Source organism: Chlorocebus sabaeus, chromosome 7, assembly GCF_047675955.1.
Source record: "Chlorocebus sabaeus isolate Y175 chromosome 7, mChlSab1.0.hap1, whole genome shotgun sequence".
Classification (NCBI taxonomy): domain Eukaryota; kingdom Metazoa; phylum Chordata; class Mammalia; order Primates; family Cercopithecidae; genus Chlorocebus; species Chlorocebus sabaeus.
Genome location: NC_132910.1, coordinates 126,442,571 through 126,466,720, shown reverse-complemented (window position 1 = coordinate 126,466,720; position 24,150 = coordinate 126,442,571). Strand labels below are relative to the sequence as shown.

The 24,150-nt window shown below is 35.4% G+C and overlaps 1 protein-coding gene across 4 annotated transcripts in view; it reads left to right on the top strand.

Annotated features, from left to right (window-relative positions):
* Positions 1 to 24,150, top strand: part of GPM6A (glycoprotein M6A) — a 366,415-nt gene that overhangs the window by 180,742 nt on the left and 161,523 nt on the right. The window contains exon 2 of one of the 4 annotated variants that reach the window (XM_073017733.1): positions 7,346 to 7,404. The exons of 2 other annotated variants lie outside the window; for them this stretch is intronic. In XM_073017733.1, coding sequence (XP_072873834.1) covers positions 7,368 to 7,404 — 37 coding nt within the window. In that variant the 5' untranslated portion in view covers positions 7,346 to 7,367. Of the gene's footprint in view, positions 1 to 6,704; positions 7,405 to 24,150 lie in introns of those variants that run through there. One more of the 4 variants, XM_008000297.3, reaches the window with a different exon arrangement.

Here is a 24,150-nt window from a genome sequence, read left to right as displayed (position 1 = left end):
TAGTAATTACCTGACAGGGCTGTTGTGGTGAAGGGTAAACAGGATATACACTTTTTAGAACCTTAGAACAATGCTTCACACATGTGAAGTGCTGAGTATAATTGTCATTAATATTAATGTAACTGCACCTATCATACTTTGTTCCAACTGTTTGTCTCTCTCTTCCATATTTGCTATGAGCTCTGTTAGAGCAGGAAACTACATCTGCCCTGTTCACCTGGCTCAGCTTCAGATACCTAGTAGTCACTGAATAAATGCAACTTGAGTGAGGGAGTGAGCTATAAAGTTTACTCTTTGATGAGCTCAATTTAAAGTAGCATTTTTGTGACCAGAGAGAATCAGCTTGGGCCAATTTTTATGATCTCTTTCTCAATTAGTAGCAGTGTTTGGATTTTGAGTAAACAGAGGTCACTGCTGTTTTCCCATTGCATACCTTTTAACCCATCATGCTTTCTGCCATGTTTTATGGAAAATATAATTCCCAAAAAAGAGATTTGGACTACTCTTGCTTTCTGGCATTTTAGAGAAAACAAAACTATTTATAAGATTTAAAATTTGGATCACCTCTATGGTTATAGATTGTGTGAGTACTTAGAACTGATCTTTCTATAAAAGGGTAAGTTTGACCCAAAGAGTGTCACCCTTGAACTTTCCTGTCTCCCTTGAACTGTAATCAGCATTTATGACAATACAGCTTTCCCTTCCTAGAGGAAACAGGAAACACAATTAATATTTCCCAGCTCCCTTTTTGTTTTGCTGGTTGCTCTTTGAAATATCTCATTATCATTCCGCCATCAGCTGCTGGGAAATGACATTTGTTACGTATGAACATGATATGTATCTCCTCAAGTTATTGTAAATTATGTTCACCCTCTAAAATATTTTGTGGAAGCAAATAAACATAAGGTATGTGTAAGCCACTGAGTTTTTTCATTCATTTATTTGTACATCATTTTTTTTTATTGATTCATTCATTCATGAATGCATGCATTCAACAAGTATCTATTGAAAACTTGCTATGTTCTTGTCTTGTGTGACAGGGAAAGATAGAGGCCATTATCGTATGGAGCTTATAGGCTGCAGGCTGGGGGGAAGATACATATATATATGTATCTCGAACTAAATATATATATATACACACACACACATACATATTGCAGACTATATCTATATATATATTGCAGACTTTGAGGAATAGCTCTGTAACGTCATGTGATATGAATACTAAAAGAGGCCTATGCTGTCGGAAAAGTTTTGCCTGAGGATAACATTTTCCAGCGGAGATCTGAGTAGATCTAGCTATCTGAGGGTGGAAGGAAAAGTGTTTGAGGAAGAAGAAACAATGTTCATAAATGGACAATTTTGAGAAATTAGAAGGAGATGAATGAATGAACAGCAGGGGAAGGTTATGCCGAAGAGGTGAGCTCCTGCCAGGTCATGTCCGATCTTTCCAGTCAGACTAATGAGGTTGAACTTTATCCTAAGAACAATGGAAAAGCATTCACCAGTTGTAAACAGGCCTATGACATACTCATAACAAGAGCCCTGGTTATTATGTGAAAATACAGTATTAATAGATTGGAGAAGAAAGGTCTTGGTAAGAAAGAGCCTAAGATATCCGAAAGGTAATTTCTTGGGGGTAAATATTAACGGGTTTGCCATTGTCCACCTTTAGGCTCCAATCTTACAGAGTACAAGCTAGGTCTTAGGAGTGTCTTCTTTTTCAGTACTCTGAGTAAACTAAGGAGCAAGACTCAGAATTGGATATTCCAGCACAGGACTACTGAATACCTTGGGGACACAATGTCTAATAAATAGTAAAAGAGTTTCCGCTCATGCGCCCAGGTGTTAGTCTATTACCTGTTCTGAGCAGAGTACGTCTCCCTCCCCGTAGGCCTCCGTGTATTCACTTTCAACTGTTTAGAAAATCTTTTCTTTCTCCCCAGCAGTCTGCCTCCCCCTTTTTCCCATCTAATTTCATCTCCTTTGGGTGAAAGGTCACTTGCTTTGATCAGGTCAGATCAAACTGTACCTTCTAGGAAACCAGAAAAACTTTTCCAACGATCAAAACTAAATGTAGGTTAGATATCCTTGAGGTAGGCTCATGTGGCATCTAATGCATTTTTATGTTTATTCGGTAGCACTTGTCATTCAGCATTGTGATATTTGGTCTGTCTTACGCTACTAGGCTACATGCCTAATTAGGCCAGGAATTTGTCTCATTAGTATCCCTTTTGCCTATATTGATTTCCTGTAAGAATGCCTAATAAACACTTTTACAATTCAGAATAAAAGGAAATGGGGTAATGATACCACTGTGAACACCATGATCATTCTGTGAATTGACTGCTTTCTATGATTATATAACTCTGAAGAATGTTATGGTCATTTTATAATGGACGTTGCAGTGTTTGTGGTGGTTTTGACTTTCTTTAAGAAAATGTTGGCCAGGTGCAGTGGCTCACGCCTATAATCCTAGCACTTTGGGAGCCTGAGGTGGGCAGATCACAAGGTCAGAAGATCGAGACCATCCTGGCTAACACGGTGAAACCCTGTCTCTACTAAAAATACAAAAAATTAGCCGGGCGTGGTGGTGGGCGCCTGTATTCCAAGCTACTTGGGAGGCTGAGGCAGGAGAATGGCGTGAACCTTGGAAGCGGAGCTTGCAGTGAGCTGAGATCGCACCACTCTACTCCAGCCTGGGCAACAGAACAAGACTCCGTCTCAAAAACAAAACAAAACAAAAAAAAGAAAAGAAAAGAAAAGAAAATGTTATGGGAGTCAGTTTCTGACCTGGAGCTTAGAGTAGCAGACAAAGGGGTCCTTTTTCTCTGTCAAAATATATGAAGATCCCAACTCAGACATTTCATTCTAGAGATAATGCTAATTCTGTGTCTGAAACATTTGAGGTAGAAAAAAAGGCAGTTTCTAAATCATGTTCTTGCCTGTTAGTCCTATGCACTGGGCTTGGTTTTCATGATCTTCTTTTCCACATCTCTCTGTACTCTGACCCAGGGACCACGAACGTTTTTCCCTTCACTTTTTATAGTTAATGCTATATTTGGAACCACAACTTCCTTAATCTGTTAACTCTACTTACTTGTCTATATTATGAAAATTGTATCACAAAGATGACTGTATTACATAATAAAGGAATATGTCAATATTTTCTCAGTGTATATAATAATGTGTTTATCCGTAAAATAAGATGAAGTGTTAAAGGCAGCTCCAACTTAAGATTAATTAAGAAAAATGAAAGAGAATTATAAGGGTTTTGGATTGAGTGAGCTCACACAGGAAAAAGTAATATACATTATAAACATTTCTTAGACAGTATTTGAAAGGGAAATCTGACTTGATAAAAATATAATCATATTTTTAACCACTTAGTTAACTTATATTTGTTTTATTTTATTTTTTAGAGGCAGGGTCTTACTCTATTGCCCAGGTTGCAGTGCAGTGATGTGATCATAGCTCACTGCAGCCTCAACCTCCCAGGCTCCAGTGATTCCACTGCCTCAGTCTCCCCAGCAGCTGGGACTCTAGGTGTGCACCACCATGGCTGGATAATTTGATTTTTAAAATATCTGTAGTGGCCAGGTGTGGTGGCTCATGCCTGTAATCCCAGCACTTTGGGAGGTTGAAGTGTGTGGATCACCTGAGGTTGGGAGTTTGACACTAGCCTGACCAACATGGAGAAACCCTGTCTCTGCTGAAAATACAAAATTAACTGGGCATGGTGGCACATGCCTGTAATCCCAGATACTCGGGAGGCTGGGGCAGGAGAATCACTTGAACCCAGGAGGTAGAGGTTGCAGTGAGCTGAGATCGTGCCATTGCACTCCAACCTGGTCAACAAGAGCAAAACTCTATCTCAAAAAAAAAAAAAAGAAAATATTTGTAGTAATAAGGTCTGTCTGTGTTGTTTAGGCTGGTCTCAAACTCCTGGCCTCGAAATGTGTTTGGATTACAGGCATGAGCCACTGCATACAGCCCATATATTTTAAATACATGAGTAAGAGTAGAGTGGGACAAATACAATATGATACAATGGAAAGAATATTAGATGAGGGATTTCAGTCCTCATGAGGACACATCATTGCTAGTTATTAAGATTCATATAGTATATGTTATAATTCATAAAGCAAATCTACTGTAATGTCAAACATTTTTCTTTTCTAACTAGTTTAAGATGCTGGAGGTTCAAAATATTTTTACTTCAAAGGAGATCCAAATTTAAAAAAAAAATCTTAAAACCACCATTAGCAACAGCAACTTGGCTGGGCTTTGTGGCTCACACCTGTAATTCCAGCACAAGCTGGGTGGATCACCTGAGATCAGGAATTTGAGACCAGCCTGGCCAACGTGGTGAAACCAACCCCATCTCCACTAAAAATACAAAATACTAGCTGGATGTGGTGGTGCATTCCTGTGATCCCAGCTACTCGGGAGGCTGAGGCAGGAGAATCACTCAAACCCTGGAGGCAGAAGTTGCAGTAAGCTGAAATCGTGCCACTGCACTCCGGTCTGGTCTGGGTGAAAGAGCAAGACTCCGTCTCAAAAAAAAAAAAAAGAAGAAAGAAAGGAAAGTATCAACAGCTCAGCTGCCATCAAACAGGAGGAAGGGGAAAGGGGGAGTGCATTTTTAATGGGCACAGAGTTTTAGTTTGTGGAGATGAAAAAGTCCTGGAGATAACTGGTGGCCATGGTCACAGAATGATGTGAATGTACCTAATGCCACTGAACTACAGATTTAAAAATGATCAAAATGGCCAATTTTTATTGCGTATTTTGCCCCAGTAACAAATACTGAAAACCTACTGACAGGAGATTGCTGTGAGGAGGCTATGTATGTGTATGCGTCTCTCTTCATTCATTTGACAAGAGTCCATTTAGACGGGCTCTGAGGACGTTTTTGCATATTTTAAAAATTAGTATAAGTTGATATTGGCTTATGTTGGTACCAACTGTCACATGAAAAAGCCTGTTTTAGACAAAAGTGAATGATTATATGAGCGTGTTCTGCTGCAAAATTTCCAGAAGAAAAAGAAACCATGAATATTTTAAAAACTTCCTTTCCGTCTCCTTCTCCTCTCTTTTGCTTTATATGTGTGGTGAAAAAGAAAGCTATGAATTGAGGCTTATTTCTGAAGATGCTGAAGATACTCATAAAGGAACAAAGTAGGAAGGAAAATTCGCTTCTAAGGTCAGAACATCAGGCAAGAAATCAACAGACATGGGTTCTGAGACTTACTTGGTCATTTATTAGCCCAGTCTCTAGGTGTCCGTGAGCGTCAGTGTTTTTTGTTTTTTTGTTTTTTTCAACATAAAGTGGGGAAAATTATGCCTTTTCCTTTTGATTTACAATGGGTTGATGTATGTAATCATGTTTTATAGATTATAAAGTGTTCTAAAAATTTAAGGTGGCATTATTGTATCTACTGGCACTACAATAAACGATGGCTTTCACTAATGATTTCCATGGTATAAAATGAACGAAGAATCTAAACGAGGAGCGTTGCTCCGTTCTGTGTTGATTATATGCCAGGTTATGTCAGCCTAGGGATGAGTTGAAGCAGAGAGGCTGCTACAATTTGGCTTTTTGATTTCCCTTATGGTTTCTCTCTCTCAATCTGTGCACTGAGCAAGCAGCTCTCTCAAAAACCCTTGAATACAAACAGATATATATTCAGAAGAGATAGGTTTTGAGTTATCTGAACTCCAGTTATTTTTGGACAAAATTCATTTGAAAAGAGAAAATAATAACAAATGATAATAAAAGTAAGAGGACTAAACGTTCATGTATGAGAAATAAAGTGGAATGCAGTGATCGTGTTTCCTCTAAATAGTTGCTTTTGTAATATTGAGAGGGTGACGTGCAACATGCTACTGGCCTGCTTTAAAGAATGCATGTGAAATACAAGCTATAATGCAAGAAATGTATGCTATGGATAATGAGGATGTGACTTATTTTTCATTAAAGGCAAAGAGCTACAGTTATGTCTGTGTGAGTGTCCTTGTGTGTCTCTCTGTGTGTGTGCATCTGTCTGTGTGTGCTTGTGGGTGTGTTTCTCTCCCTCTGTGTGTGTGCTGGCTCATTTGGAGATGGAGACAGGGGCAAGGATCCATTCTTTCTACTCTAGGAAAGGTTTATGCTCCTTGAAAGAGATACTGTTTATTTTCTTGCTATACCTTTTGTGAAGTATTGAGACACTTGGACTGTGCCCTGTCACTCAGTAGGCTGAAGTACAAATGCTAATTTATTGCCAGACTGCAGCATTGTGATTTGCATTCCAAATAAGCTTGCGGATTCCCATTATAAGTTGCTGTCCTCTTGTTTCTTATCTCAAATGTCTTCCTCCCTTACATCACTCTTTTCATTCCCTAACACTGACCTTTCAAGAAATTCCCTTTCAAGAGATTCTCGTTGGAAATCAGCAGCTTTCGTGGGCTAAAATCATAACAATAAATAACAAAGACATCAATAGGGTTTTTCCTTCCAGTGGGTTTCTCCCTTTTACTTAAGAGTCATATGGCACTAAGTAAAATAATTACTTAAAACATGTATCTCTCAGGCTTAGAGCTTTATACTCACTCCTTTGACAGCCACGCTTCTATTTCTTTTTAAATCTCAAAGGTGTGGGCTTACAAGTCCTGTCTTAGTAATAAACTTTCGCAGAGAAACCCTGAGATGGTGTAATTGCATCCTTTCTTGGCACCTTAAATCAAATTAACTAAATACTTAGTGAGGAGAGAAAAGGAAAACACATTTTTTTTTTGCAACGTATCTGACTGGGTGAGAAGCCACTGCTGCAGCATAAAGAACCGACGGGAATCTGGGCTTTCCCACTCTGGAAGCAAAGGGGGGAATTATGGGTTGGTGGTCGGCTTCATGTTAGGAGGACACCCCTCCATCTGTTCACAGCTCAGCCTGTTTCCAATTTAAAGCCCAGATTTCAATACAAACCTCAATTTCTTTTCCCCATTTTAAATGCAAAGCAAGACTTGTGAATCATAGTGTCTCTGTTCCTGGGATTCAGACCAAATTTTCCCCCAAAATTCTCAGACTGTTTGTTTGAATACCTGCTTACAGTGGTACACAATGGGCAGCTTTGAGAAGAAAAATTGATAATCTTCATGGAAGAGTAATTTGAATGAAATTACACTTGACAGCTCGTCTCCAAGCAAACAAGAGGAACGAGGGAGCCTGAGCTAAGCTCTGAGGACTTGCCCAAGCCACTGCTGTTGGAGCTTCCCAGGGAAAAAAAAAAAAAAAAAAAAAAAAAAAAACACACACCAGTTTTTCCAACATCTAATTGAGCTTTTGATTAATTCCGTGTACCAGATTCTACTGAAGAAAGGTAGCCATGGAAGAGAATATGGAAGAGGGACAGACACAAAAAGGTACTGTGCTAAAAAGCGTTTATTTGTAACTAAGTAATTATTTTGCAGTTTCCTTGTTTGCTTTAGACACTTGCCAGTAAGGCTAATGAATGTTTCTCTCTTGGAAGGCATTTTGTTCCTTCCTCTCCTTTGGTCTGTTCCTCACTTGCAGTAATGTCTGGCATGAATGTTGTCATTATTTGCAAATCTTTCGGATATAAGTAGCGAAATGCAGAGTCGAGTATTAGTGAGAAGAGCATTGCGGTATTGTAGTGAACTATTCCTTAGACCAGTCTTTGTTAACCTTCATTTGTTTCATGATTTCACGCTTGCCGAGCTGGGTCAAGGGATCCCTAGTGTGAGCCACAAATACAATATTTGGAGTTAGTTAAAAATTTGGTGGTGGAACCATTATCCATACCTTTGCATGGACATCTGATAGAACAAAGACCAGGACCATTAATTATCTTTTGATTGCTACACGTTTTTAAAACAATCTTTAAAAAATAAAAACATAAAAACAAGGATGCACTTTTGGTTTAAGCAGATGGAGCAAAAGTTCATAAATGTTCAGGGTGTATAGAAACGTTAAGATTTTCCTTTCTATATAGTTGACTGTAATCAACTTCTGAGTAATAAATGTTAAAGGAAATGTTTTGACGCATTTTTAAAGCTTGTCTAGGTATATCTGGCTGTATGAGTTAAAGTGAAATTGCCATTTTTGTAGGTTGAAATGGTCAAATATTGATAATTTGGAATGATTCAATCAACTCGAGAATTGTTTTAATGTGTCAAATGGTAGCTTCAGAGGGAGCTAGCTTTCACCCCAGACAGGCAGCGTTTCTCTCGTCTGCTGCGGGCTTATGTAATGTCAGAGAAAATGGTCTCATTTTCTTAGGACTGAAACGGTAACACAGGTAATGCTACATAAAGGTAATATTCAAGAGTAGTGTTGAAAGAGATTCAGCTATCAAAGTTAATTTCAAATGTATATAAAGGCATTTATTTTAAAAAACTATATTTTATATGATAAAATATACAGAGTGGAAGCACAGTATAGTTACCATATTTTTAGCTATTTAGCTATGCTGGGTTTCTTCTCTTAATGTACACACACATACTTTGAGGCATATATGGTGCATACACACAGACACACACACGTAATGAAAGACCATTGATATTAAATATATGAAAGTTTGATTAAGCAAAAGGTAATAGATATTTCCCAATTTTAGTCCTTAGTACCCTTATTAATGATAATCTGTAATAGAAACACAAAAATCTACATTAATAGCATGTGATCTATTTTTAAATTAAAACACCTCAGCTCCCTTTATTATATGCACAAAGAGCCTAAGTATTCATCAGTGATTGTAAATGGGAAATTTTAATGGTAATTTCTGTTCTTACAAGGTATCTCGATGAACTGTTTTAATTTAGAATAAAATATCTTATGACAACATCTTTTTTGTAATACCTAATGATGATACTTATTGGCCGATCAATTTGCTTAAGGAAAGACAAACAACATTTTGAATAGAGCAATGATACTCATTACACTAAATAAAACCTTGAGTTAAATCATGGATTGTGGTAACAGGTTGAATGTGTCTTAGCAAGCCTTGGTAGATGCAGGAAGCAAGAAAAATGATGTAATTAGTTGTGATTTTTTTTTCCTCAGGTAACACTGAAAAGCTTTCTTTTATGGGGGTGGAGGTGGCAATGCTGTGAGGAAAGATTTCTGTCACAGTGGGTTTTTCATCGTTAATATATGCACCAGAAACAGTGTTGGAAAGCAATTTTAAATCAGAAAAATGTTTAGTGGTCTATCAGTTTGTAAATGTATGTGAATACAATATTTATAGTTTAGATTTTTTTCTTAATTGAGAAAAAGAAGATTTAATTTTCTTCACTCTTGATGTTCTGTTCCTCTCAACTACGCCTATGACACCTTTTCTATATAAGGTGGTTGTTAGAAAGTTACATTTGAATCGAAATGCTCTGTCGATATGTGCGTGGGTTGTAACTGTGAAATTACTGGAGGAGCAATTTGACAAGCAGATAAAATCGTTAGAGATTTTTCAAGAGTTTAGGTGGAGAAACTTAATGATCTGTCTCAAGAAAAGCAGCATTTTGTGTTCTTATCCTGTTTTTCTTAAACTGCATAGGATTTTCTTAAACAATAATTCAGATATCACAGAGTTTTCTTCCATTTGCAAGAAGTAAGTGGCTTTTCCGTCTTTTCTTAAAATTTAGACCTTGTCTTTCCTGTCACATGTCACCAAGACTTAAAATTCACATCAGTGTTTACTCATATTACCTTGCAAATTCAACTAGAATGTAAAACTGAGTGGTTTCATTAATTAATTGTAATTTCATATGTTTGAAAATAGAGATACTTGATGCTCAAGCACTTAAAGAGATCATCCATAAGAAATATATTTTTCTTCATAGTGAGAGCCCACTCCCCCCTCAAGCTTTAAAAGGCAATTGAGAATAGTCCCTTAACTGTTATCCTAATTTAAGTATATGTGTTCAGCCAGAGAGGGAGGATAATTTAAAAGTATGGGTGACTTCACCCACCAGCCATTCTGTTCAATGAGCCCACGCTTGATGTGAAACTGAAATGGGAATCATTAATCTGTTGGTCCATCAATTTCTGCCACCCTCCCCAAAGGTGAGTGTCTCATTATGCTGAGGGGAGTCTAGTATTTTAAGAAACATATAGTTTTTGGTAAAACGTGGCCTCTAAATGAAAGCCACTTACTTCATCTTGTGTTCAGCCAAAACTGAACAGCCAAAATGGTATTCTAGTACTGAAGAAAAAAAAAAAGGAAAAAAGAAAAGAATGTTTTGAATTTGGTCTTTAGTATGGCCGTCCTAAACCTAGCATCATCTGTCATCAAAATCAAGAACCTTAGTCACAAAATCATGGCAACAAGGACCCCAATTACTGCAGAGTGGTTGAGCAAAGTGAATAAAGATATTTGGATGAAGATTTAACAGGTACGCATTTATGACTTCTAGCCATGCAACTGTTTGTAGAACATTTTGCCAAATCTTAAGGGAAAATATGTAAATGATTTATGGGTTTCTAATTAGGAGTGAATTGGTGAATACACATTCAGGTTGCCAGACAAGTGGGTGACCATCTCTTTGTGGACAGCCCTAATGAAGGCCTTGCTGAATTAGGAGGGGTTTACAGAGGAAGGCTGATGAATCAATGAGTAAAGGGAGCAACAAAACTGTATGGAGATAAAAAGAAAACAACAATGGACAGAAAGAGCCAGCAGTTCATAAATTGACAGCTTTTTTTTTTTGAAAAACAATTTTTGAGATTCTGCTACACATTTCTTGTGTTGGTGGATATCCACTTTCATTTTGAACAGTATACCATACCATTTTTTCAGTTCAGTTTAGTTATTGAACATCAGAAACATAATTAAGCACTTTTACTAGCAAGATTTATTTTTCAAGGAAAATATTAGTAATAATAGCTAATATTTAATAATCTAGGCACTGTTCTAAGCATTTCATTTGCAGTGTCTAATGTCAATATATCTTGACATTAGTTAATAAATATTGATTACAGTTTTTTAATAAATATCAAACGTTCTTTGACTTTATGGTCACACAATTTAGTCAATGGCCATTGGGTTCAAACTCTACAGGAAACTAAGAGAAAACCTCACACAAACATCCAGAGAAGAAAGAATTGTCATGTAACAAAATGAGATAGTCTTCCACTTCAGTTCCAAGAAAGATTATGAGGTGGTCAGAAGGGAGAATGAGCCAAATGATTTCTCCATTTTCATAATTTGACTGAACTGTTCCAAACAGCCAAAACCATGATGGATTTAATTTCTGAACATGAACATTTTATGAAACAGGCCTCAAAATTACATGGAGTATACCAGAAAGTTTTGATCAGCACAAAAGATAACAGCCACAGCATCACTCACCATGTTTTTCTAGTGTAATAAACCAGCAGCTTATATGAGTCTGTGCTGTCAATGTCAACCACCGACTTTCCCAACACCAAAACCCCGCCTACCATCGCCTCAGTGGAATCAATCCTTGGTGACTGTCAGGGATTGGGTCACAATATACAGCCAAAGTTCAACGGTCATTGTTCATCCTGAGCTCCATAGCACTAACCTATTTGTCATTTCAGCATATCTTTAGCTTATTAAAACCAATAAGAATACATAAATGAAAGGAGAGTGTACAGGTTTATTTTCTTTATTTTTCATATCAATGTTCATGTCCGCCTATCTCACTATTCAAAATACTGTACAATTATTGTTGACAAGAGAACTCTTCATCATATACTTTATACATTTATAACATGTATTACTATAAAGGAGTCTATGCACAAAAGGATATACTGTATATTGTACTTAATATATAGTATATTTAATATACAGTACAGCTTATATGCTGACTAAAAGTCTCTTCAGACATTTTTTTGTGTGTAAGATTATTTTTATCTTGAAACCTAACCTTTCCTTAAGCAGACATCATCTCTGAAGAAGAGACACCACTATAATCAATGAAAAAAAAATAGGCAGTTTTGGCTTTAGGAGACTAGGAAATATTGACCAACCTATATTGCCCAGTGATTTCAGTGCCAGACACTGGCCTAAGGGCTTTACCTAAATGAACTCATTGGCTCTTCACAATAACCTTAAGTGGTACTAATGTTGAGGAAAATATATATCAAATTGGTTAACTGACTAGCATAGCAGTAAATAGTAGAGCTGGGTTCGATACAATCAGAATGAGTCCAGGTTCTGAACTTTTAACCCCACTCTCTACACTAGATGTCCACAGGTGCCTGCCTGGCAGCCACACTCCTTCGAAGCACTGCCTCCCCCACATGCTTCCATTGCACTCCTCAGCTATGATCTGTAATTTATGGTTGTGTTCCTTACCACCAACTCTGGCTGCTTTTCCTTTGCCAGATATGAACATGTTTTCAAGGGCAGCCAATCCCTGAGTGCGCTAGCAATCTATGACTTGTAAGTCATGAATTGAATCCAAAATGATGAATTGGTTCAATTGGCCTTCTTTCTTGAGAACTGGGAAAAAAACGATTCTCAGTATGCTCTGAGGATCTCTTTATCCCATGGCAAATTTTTATAATGCCTATGCTGCCCCGTCTTTCAGCTACCCTGGGTGAATCTCTATTCTTTGCAATCAAAAGACCTCTAAATAAAACAAATCTTCAGATCCTTTTAGGAGTCTTACATAAAGAGGCTTAGTGCTAAGAAATTTTCCCTGAGTTTAACCTGGTGAGTGGAAGCTGAATCAACTGTATATTTAATGTATTAAATTTCAACTTTGACACCACTCTTTAGTATAACCTTCATGATTTTGATTTTTTCCCCTCACTGATCTTTTGTTTTTTACAATTTAAATAAGTTCATCCCTAAATCATTGCCTACCAGTAAGTATTGGTAGTATAATGTTTGGGGAACTATTGCAAAGAAATTAAAGGACAGAATGTATGTGGTTTATTAATAGATTTATAATCCTTAATATGTCACTGAAGTCTGTAGACTAGTGGCTAAGAAAATAACAAAAACAACATCAAAAACCTTTAAGCAGTCATTTAAGTGTAAGAATTAATAATTTGTTTCTTAGCTGTTGGCTACTTACAGACCTATGAAAAGGGAACTGGTTTCATCCATCTAGTGGACAGACTTCATCTCAGCAAACACTGTCACAAATCATCTCTTCAGCTGCCGTTTCTGCATTTGGATAACAAGGCTGGAAGATACGTAGAGAATCAGATTTTATAAAGCATGGAGAAAAAAATCTGTCCTAAGATTTGACAGCTGTGCTTTTACTAGCATTGTGCTTAACCTGAAGTGTCCTCCTGGGTATAAGAAATTACTTTTATACCTTGGTGTTTTCAAATGTAGTTCTATAACATCTGTCAGTAGGGAAAATTAGTTATATTTTTAATAAAGTTGAATAGATATTCCCAGAACTTCTGCATTGTTGTGGTTATGTCTGCTGTGGTTTAGATATAACATTTTAGAATTTTGTCATTTTATATTTTCATTGGATCAGTTGCTAATTATGGTTTCCTTTAGTGTCTGTGGTACTGTTTATCTCAAAGATCCAAAATATTAATAATACATTTCTAACATCTTGTTAGGATGAAGAATATGAATAGATTTTTCACAATATCATTAAAACGAGTGAGTTCACCTTTTCAAATGAAAGTGCTTGATATAGTTACTTCATTAATTCCTTATATTAAAGTTTAAATATTTAAAGAGACTAAATGAGAAGTACAGCGTGATAGATAGATAGATAGATAGATAGATAGATAGATAGATATTGATAGTATTCTTGGAGTGATGACTTCTAAGACATGGTTTTTAGAAATTAATTATTCCCTAATTCATCAGAAGACAATGACTCATGAGGGATTCATAGGATACAGGAGATAACTCCTAGTTTGTCCATTGTGAACTCCATTTTCCCCCAAGCAAAAACCCCTCCCCCACCATTGGAAATGTTTGACAGTTTTCTTTTTCATACATCGAAGGCAGACTGCCTGGCTTACTTTCAAAAATCCTTTTGGATAGCATCCATACTAACAGGTGGCACAGCTGTGGATTAGCTGACATTATAAAAATAATTCATGATTTTCCATGTGCTTTCAAGTTGTGACCATTGTCTTGGATATTCTTTAATAGTAACTTCCTTCTTTCTACTGTGAACAATACAAAGAAAGAAAAACAGAAGATAACTGATTTTTTTTTTTTTCAAATTGTGAGTGGGAAATATAATTTTGGTCAAAGATGAGAGTCGGTTCCTTACTGGAGTCTGTTTATAGAGTTCACTAGGGAATTAAGTTATAATATGGGGAAATCTGAAGTCAGAGAAAAAAGGAAGAATGACTGTTGGCTTTTAAATGATGTCTATTAAGAGATGTCAACATGTTAGAACATTAACTGCTGTATATATCCAGATTCATTTCCAAAAGAAGGAAAGACACTTTCTCACATTGTTTAAACTGCTTAATGTTTTCGGACTTAAATTTTTATCATATGAAAAATGATGAGTTTTAGTATACTTACCTCCATCAAAGAGAGGAATTGGATGGACTATCCCTGAGAATGATGCTAGAAACATAAGAGATTGTTCATATTGCCTCCTATAAGGGGGTGGCCGTGCTTTTTCTTACTTATCAAGTAAAAGTGAGGCAATTAAAGCATTTTGCTAATTAGCATTTTTCAATGATTTATAATAGAACTTCCAATGTCTGGGAAACTATTTTCTACATTTTTATGGTTGCAATTAATATTCCCCATGAGAAAGGTTATTTGAATGGTGAATTACCTATTCTTTCTTAACAAAAGCAAAATATGGGAGAAAAACTTTACACCTGTATTTATTCCCTGATTGTTATTTTATGCTATAAAGTTTAGTAACTAATTCAAATAAAGAAATAATACATACCCAAATTTGCTTCCCCCCAAAACTTGACAGCTTTTTTTTTTTGAAAAACAATTTTTGAGATTCTGCTACACATTTCTTGTGTTGGCGGATACCCACTTTCATTTTGAACAGTCTGTACCATACCATTTTTTCAGTTCAGTTTAGTTATTGAACATCAGAAACATAATTAAGCACTTTTACTAGCAAGATTTATTTTTCAAGGAAAATATTAGTAATAATAGCTAATATTTAATAATCCAGGCACTGTTCTAAGCATTTCATTTGCAGTGTCTAATGTCAATATATCTTAACATTAGTTAATAAATATTGATTACAGTTTTTTAATAAATATCAAACCTTCTTTGACTTTATGGTCACACTAAATAGTCAATGGCCATTGGGTTCAAACTCTACAGGAAATTAAGAGAAAACCTCACACAAACATCCAGAGAAAAAAAAATTGTCATGTAACAAAATGAGATAGTCTTCCACTTCAGTTCCAAGAAAGATTATGGGGTGGTCAGAAGGGAGAATGAGCCAAATGATTTCTCCATTTTTCTAGTCAAAAATTTATTTTTCCTATAATAAGGGCATTTAAATTCAAATTTTTGTAACCATAGACTCTACATTTGAGTGGCAGTAAAGAATTATATTTATTTTTCTTCAAATACCTTTCAAAATTTCAATATTCAACAATAGAATTCATTATTAAAATAAGGATTGAGCATTGTTTGAGCAATGGAACTCTTAGATATGACACTAAATGTGGTTTGTCCATTTAAAACCAACCATAGGCTTTGAGAATCTCTATCTTTAAAAGTACCCTTGTATTACCAAAGCCAGATTCATTCAGTGGTTTATTGTCTCAAAAACTTGATTTTAGTTTTTCATCAAGTTAAAAAAAAAAAAAAACCCTTTTACTGTGAAAAGAATGCTCTGAATACTAGTCAAAATACTTGAGCTTAAAACATTTGAAATCTCTGCTCAACTTGTTCACAGGAAAAGTTGTCATTAAGTCATAAGATCTAGAATTCAGAAACCACGCATTCAGATTGTCTCCATGAATTTTCAGCATGTGTAAGTGCCAGCAGTTTTCAGTTGACCATCCTAATGAGTGGCCGATTGACTTTTGGTTTCCCAATCAGATGACTTTTGTTAAAGTCCTGGCTCCTTTATTCCACCTTCATTTTCTCTCTAACTTCATCTGTATTATTCAACTGTATTTTTTTCAAAATCTCCATTTTGAGAATTAATTTTTGGGGGGTTTAGGTCCATTTAATGTGAGTTAGACGTAATAATGACTTGGTAAAAGCGTCTATTATAATTCCTGGAACGTAGTAGGAGTTGAGTAAATGCAGAGATTCCTTCTCCACATTTCCTTTCCTCTCATCAAAACACACTGTGCCCATCTGAAAAACTGACCAAGCAGTTTTCCTTGAGTCAGAGAGCTGGAATGAAAGGACTAATAAGTTTTTTGAATTGTTGTAACAATTATTTCTTAAATGTTTTAATTTAATATACGGCATCTCTTACTGTTTACTTTTTTATGTGTATGTCATGCCGTAGCTCCCTTCTCAAAGTACAAATCCCTGAAAGGTAAAGATTTTGTCATTTGTTCATGAACCCAACCTGCAAACTGCCCTGAAAACAGACTCATTCATGGCATCATGATGATGATGATGATGATGATGATGATGATGGTGGTGGTGGTGACGAAAGGAGAGCAGGAGGAGAAAGAGAAGGAAGAGGGGGAGGGGAAGAAAAAGAAGAGGATAAAGAGGAAGAAGCATTCAACTGTACAGTCTAAAGACAGAATAAAACACAGTTTTTTCCCCTAAATAGAGACAGATCTAACAGAGCAGCTAAACCTGGCTTGGGAGAATTTAGCAAGGGCTCCATTTTATGCCACTAGATTTGAATTAGAAATAATTCTTTTCTTCTTTGACCTGAAATATATTCAGCAGTTTGGCAGCAGCCTTCTTGAAAATGAATAGATTTTCTTTTTTTATTATTAAAGAGCCCACACATATTTTTAGCATTCTGATTCTAGCAATGAAGTCAAATATATTGAACTGTCAGGTTCAGCAAATGGTTACTGAAACTTGGAAAACTATGTCTTATAATATTTTATAATATGCTGTTAAAATTTAACGAAGTAGTTTACAAATTTGCTGACACTAGGCTTACTGTGTTCATTCATAAGAATTGATCAAAGAAAACAAAATTATGCAAGAAATAACAGTTTGAAATCCTTGAGGACAGTTTAATAAGATTAAGACCTTTTATAGAACATGTTTAGTAATTTTTAAGGTAATGAATTTAAAAAATAGCATGCAATGAGTAATCAATTTTCTTTTGCCTTCTTTTAAGCTTTATTTTAATTTTTGTATCTTTATCAGTATATAGTCTTATCCAATTGGCTTATATTTTAGATGTGGTCACAACAGAATCTGAAAACAGATCATTTAAGCTCTAGTCAATGGTATTTGAAGAGTATTTCTTTCTAACCTTTCAATGTTCATCATATTCTCCCTACAATTTTGGTATACTAATTTTTTTGATGTATTAATCACTAGTTTGTGTTTTGAGATGAATTTGTGATACCATTATTTGGTGGAACTGAGAATGAATTCTTATTAAACAACTGAAATAACTTCTTGTTTTATAGGTCAGTTGTATAGCCAGGCTGAAAAGTATAATCTTGAAGAAAGATAAGCTTATTTATTTAGGTGTTATTTTTACATAGTAATTTTTTTTTTGCAACACTACATGAAAATTTAATTCACAAAGAGATGACAAGCATGTATTTCCATGATTGATCTCTACAATACCTTTTAGCAACTTTGAGCCCCCTCCCAAATGATTGGGATCTGCATATTATACTTATGTGGAGTGTAGTATACTTACCAAAGGTCTAAAAGGAGCTACTGATTTATGATATATGTGTTCTTTCATATCATCTGTGTATCAAGAGTGACCACTAATTTTACATAAATATCAAAATTTCTTTGCCCATTGTTTCTGCTAAATTGGAAGGAAACTTTGTGTCATACTTACAGGTATATCATCACTGCAACATTTGGACTTAACTCTGGTACTCTATTTTCTTTTAAATTCTGCAATGATGCAAAAGCAACATCACTATAACCTAATGATGATGAGGTCTTTTCAGGCAACTGTATTACCCATGCTTGTGTCCCTCCAGGCATTCCAGAGTCTGTAAAGTATTAAAAAACATAGTGTATTTATTTATCTAACACGCTCAATTTTTTAAAAATGTATCATATCCACTGGTCACTTCATTCCATCTCTATGAGATTCCTGGAAAATTCTCTCCTATTAACTGACAAATGTATTTTGCTTCAGCCTTTAGGTATTAATAGATTTATTTTTTTAAAGTCTACTGAGTGGTTTGTTACCTATTTGTCTGTATTATAGATGTATTAGTTTGAACCATGTCAAATTACCAATATTAAACACTTTTTATCTACAAAACGGCTATTCAATATACCTATAATATTAGTGTGCTACATTTATAAAAATTTTTAACATGATCCTGATTTCAATGTATGAAACAGAAATATATGATATGAAATAATTAGGATCTGCATATTATACTTATGTGGAGTGTAGTAAACTTACCCGGCATTCTCCAAAATCCTTGGGAGGTCATTAATTCACTGCTTAGTTTTCCCTGTTAGCAAAAGATGGCAAACTATTTGAAGACTTTATTGTCTGACACATTTAAATTTCATGAAAAAGCTAACATTGATCTCATTTCTTAGGTTTCTTGAGTTCAATACTTGGGAGGCTTGTTAAACATAGTGCTAAGATTAACAAGTGTTTAAGACTAACCCTGTTTGTCTTAATGTAGACAGAATGTCCTTTAATCTAGAAAGGGGAAAAGGTGTTTTGTTTTTCCTTGGATAGAATAACACTCCAAAAATCATTTTCCATACATGTGGCATGACTCAATGGAGTCTCAGAGCCCGCAAGCTGGGAATGCCTTTCTGTTATGAGGGGGTTCTCTTTCAGATCCTCTAGGATGAGTTTACAAGGCTGTTTTGTGGTCCTTGAGGGAAAATGAGTTATATACCATTTCAATATTGAATGTAACCCAGGCATTAACCTGACCATTATTACCTCTCTGGTGATTTTGAAGTTTTATTTTGCAAGAAACAGAAGCCTTCATTGAATGGGTTTTATGATCTGTGTTTTAGAAATATGATGAAGCCATGGTTTAGGCCTCAGAGTGGACAATAACACAGTATAGAACTGAAGGACGATGGAATGCACTTTATTTTATGTAGATATATAATTTTAGCTATTATTTATTAAGTGTGGGTATGGAAACAAGTGGGGATTGATGTGAGAGAATTTGATGCACCCGATCTTACTATAGGACAGATTAAAATGTTTTAGACAAGATTTGGCCTAGAGGTTGGAGGGTCTTTTCTCTGACTTGGATAATTTGCATTCAGTGAAATTAAAATGATACTGATATTATCTAAAATGGACTTATATACACAGGGTTAGCATACATTGATTAAGGAAAGCAATCTATATCTCCACCTAGATTTGTGTATATGTTATATAATTTTGTTTTTGTTATATTTTGTGTATTCTTTTTAACTATTTATTTTTATTTTGTACATTCTCAAATAAGATTACTCTTCAGTTTAGCCCTCAACCACAGTATTCAGCCCTCAACCACAGATTATACAGTTATTGGAATTATTTATTGACTTCCTAACCACTTTGGAATCCATATACTTATAAAAAATATTGTACTCTCAGGATCTTTTTTTTTGAAATTAAAATTTTGAAACATCTTTAAAATTTAGTATAAAAAATCCTATTTCAGGGTCCATAGAAGTTGAATGAAAAAAAGAGCTAAACCTCAAAAAATATTTGAATTGTATCCTTATCAATAGGGTTTAATATTAAGTCTCTTGCTCAAGGGTGTTCTGTTTGTTTTTGAAAACATTTGCTGCTTTTAGGGTGACAAATGCAGTCATTTGGAAGTGTCTGTTATACCTCAGTCTTCTTAACTCCAATATTTCCATTTTTTACTTTTGTATATAAAAATAGTAATATTACTTCTGTGCCTCATATGCTTTTACTTTCTTGCACAAGTTCAGTCACTATTCTTATAAGTTGAGTTTGCAAAACTGTTCTTCAATTGACTCTTAGATTCCTAGATACTTAGATTGAAGCAGTTCTTAGTGTAAGAGGGGAATGTTAAAGACTATGAGCTCAGTGTCTGTTGTTTTGGAAGAGGTCATTGAATGCTATTGCCCCACAGTAAGTCAAAATGAGTGGCCCAGAGTCAAAAATTAAAGAACTGCGTGTATTTTTTGGCCAAAAAAGAAATGATTTATATTATAGAAAAGGGTTGATGCCAGTGATACTCTAGGAAAGGGAGCTGACTGGAGCTCCCTAAGACAGATGAGCAAAGGGAGATTGTGAGTGCTGCCTAAGACATCCTGGGGCAGGAAAACAAGATTGGAAGAGCTATTTAAAGCCACGTTGGGAAAGAACAGTGTTGTTTCCCATTTTGCAAAATGGCAAAAGGAAAAAAGGAAAGGAGACGGTAGACTCATATATTTTAAGCACTATATATCAGGCCACTGAAATCTTTGAACTCATTGCTCATAACTAGCCTCTGGCAAGGATTTCCAATTGCTTTCGTTTCACTTTCATGTGCAATACAGCAGAGGACATGCCAGACAAAAACTGAATACCTCTTTTGGTGCAATATAAAAAAATGCATTTTATATTTCCCTTGGCAAAATTGCTTTCCCGAGGAAATCCAATGTATTCTAAGGAGAAAATGGGACACTAAGAAATATATGTCTTTACATTCCAATTGTGGGTTACATTTGTTCTGAAAAAGAATCGACTCAGGATTAAGAAACTAACAGAAAGGACATATTTGAGAAAAGTGTAACATTCAAAACTTACCTGTCTGTGATTGTCAGTAAAAGAGTTAAGTTGCCTCTCCTTCCCCCACCAAGAAATATAATAATTAGAAAGTTAGTACAAAGTTTGTATGTATATTTTTGATAAAGTGATTCTGGTAAATACACAAGAAATATGACATAAATTGACCATATTGCTCATTGTTAAATCTAAGTTAAGTGTTTCAAGTTTTCCTCATTCTGTAACCTAGCTTTTCAGTTTTGCTCTTCAAATGAGGCAATTATGTGAAGGAAATGGTTATTTGTCTTGAATAACTGGATTGTAAGTGTCATAAACAGAGTTTTCTTAGTCTTAAATAGGTGAATTGAGTGCTTTTCGAATAATTTGGGTACATGGTAATCTTAATGTCAAGTTTAAATAACTCAGTTTCATTAAAAATTATTAAATGACATAACAGCAACCTTTGTGAAAGGTGAGGTGATTATGCCTTAGATTGTTATAAATGAATAACTTAGAAGAGTGATTATTTACGTTGCAATGAATGTGTTATGTTTGTGACTTGAGGTTTGTCTTTTTAAGTTACACAAGTAACTTAAAGTACTGTATTCTGAGTAGCTCTTCAATATTAGTTTGCTTTGGCATCACCTATTTGTTGATGATTATGGCACTTCATTTCCCCAACTCAAGTTTCTGATTCAGTGAGTATGGAGTGGGGCCCAGGAGTCTGAATTTCTTGTATTTTCTCAGCTAATGCTATATTTGTGGATCCTGGAACCACACTTAGAGAATTGCTAGTTTTGTAGATTATTGGTTAAAAACTCTGGTAGCTTTCCCAATTGTGTGATTCATAATTTATATACCAAGACAAAGATATTATGGATTTGAATTCCCCAAATTTGAGAGGAAATTATACTCAGAGATTGCAATCATTTCAAATGAGAACTTTAAGGGTGTTCTGGACAACACCTCTATAATTTTGCCTTTGAAAATGAAAAGAATTTCGAAGTCTACAATCATGTACACAAGCCCTTGACTACTTCAAAAAGTATTGTGAAATGACTGGGAGGCTGTCGTGGGCCGATCACTTGAGGCGGGGAGTTAAATGATATATAGTCTTTAATCTGGATTATTCAATAGGCATAGAAGAAAACTGCAATCATGGAATGATGGGGGAAATTGATTGAGATAGCCTATAGTTATTGAAAATGCTAATGCATGTAACAATAAAACAGTTACCATGTATTCCATATATATGGGAGCTCAATTATTTGAGGGCAGGATATAAACATTGATATCACATCACACATTGCTGCTGGTATTAATACTATTGTCAATCCCAACAGCTACCTACCCAAACATCATTAATAAATAAATTTTATGACCAAGATTATGAAAGGACCAATGAACTCTACCTCTGAATAGAGTTAAAATAGTTGGTTATCAATATTGTGACTGAATAAGATCATAGAACATCTTTTATCTACAAATAAAATGAATAAAAAGAAAGTGAGAACTGTAACTATCAGGACCCCAGCTGTTACCATGTGCAGTAGAATCAGGTATTTGCTTTCTGGCATTATTTGGTTCAATTTTACATGTGTTAGTTATCTAGAAGAAATAAAATGACTAGCAGCTTTTTGTACATTGGTATGGAATATGATATTAAATTTACCAGTATTTTTTTTTAGAGAAGAGAATCTTTAGTAATCTGAGAGAATTGAGTACTTACTAAAAACAACAAAGAATGACATAGGATTAACACACACCAAAAATGAGAAATGTTTGAAAATACTGTTTTGAGTCAGAACAACTTTCAAAGCATGTTTAGACAGGAAAAAAATTGTGAGGTTTTGTTCCTAGGGGTATCACTGAGAGGAAGGTAGTCTTCAAGCTCCTTCATTGGTGCATGCTGTTTGCTTCTTTGTTTTTGAACTAATGAATATATCATGAGTTCCCATAGGAATTAAACTTCACAACTTCTTCCAGAATTCCCAGATGTAAATATCACTCCTAAATTATAATCCATATGTGGTAAAACAACATAAAAGTATTGTGAATGCAATCAAATAGGGTGATTGGTTTGTATTTTAGCTTTTGCATATTTATAATGAAAAACACTAAAGTACCAGAGGGAAGGTAGAATAAATAAACAGAACCATTCAAACCTAAATTCACGTTCTAACTCTGTTATATACTGGTTGTGTTTTCAGGCAGTTGACTTAACTTCTGATCAAGAGACTTAATTTTCTCATCCATCAAATAGGAAGAAAACTGTCTATATGTTGGAATAATTGAGATATTTAGAAACCATTGAATGCACTGATTGGTAAATTAGAGATTATCAAAGTAGATTTTTATTCATCTTTTAATTATATTATTATCTTCATTCATTATGTTATATCACCTCCTTGTACGTACTGAAAGCCATTTACTTGCAATGTTTGTGATTATATGTAACACGAATATGTCTTATTAATAAATAAGTAGATAATTAATTTAGAATGACTAGTTGCTAGCCATTCTTGTAAGTGTCACTGTCCAAGTCAGACTACATTATAAAGCTTTTGATGTAGAAGAGGTGGGGACAGACAGCAACTAAAACAGCATCCACACATAAATAAATAGATATTTAAAAAAATATCAGTGATATAGTTTGAGAAAAACAGGGTGGCCTGTTAGAAAGTGACAAGATTGCAATCAAGCTGGTAGTTTCAGCTGTAGTCTCATATGAAGGTTCAGTTGGGGTCGGGGGAAGAATCTGCTTAGTGGCTCACTCAAGTGATGACTTGTTGGCAGGCCTGGTCCTGTACCACATGAACCTCTCCACAGGGCTGCCTCATGCCATGGTGCCTGGCTTCTCCAGAGCAGAGGATGTAAGGTAGATGGGGAGAGAGATTCCATGTAAGTTGGAAGCCACAGTACTTTTACTTATTTTATTTTGTTATATTTCATTTTATTTTGAGACAGGGTCTTCCTCTGTTACTCAAGCTGGAGTAAAGTAGTGATTGTGATTCACTGCAGCCTCAAACTCCTGGGCTCAAGTGATCCTCCCACCTCAGCCTCCTCTCAGCTGGGACCACAGGTGTGTCCCACCATGCCCAGCTAACTTTTTAAAAGTTTTTGTAGAGATAGGGTCTCAGTATGTTGTGCAGGCTGGTCTCAAACTCCTGGCCTCAAGCAGTTCTCCTTCCTAGGCTTCCTAAAATGTTGAGATTACAGGCATGAGTCACCATGTCCACCCCACAGTGCTTTTATAGTATAATCTTGGAAGCAACATTTCATTGCTTCTGCCATATTCTATTCATTAGAAGCAAGTCAAAAAGTGCAGCCCTTACTCAGGTGGAGAAGATTTCAGAAAGACATGAATGCTACTAGGAAGGGATTATT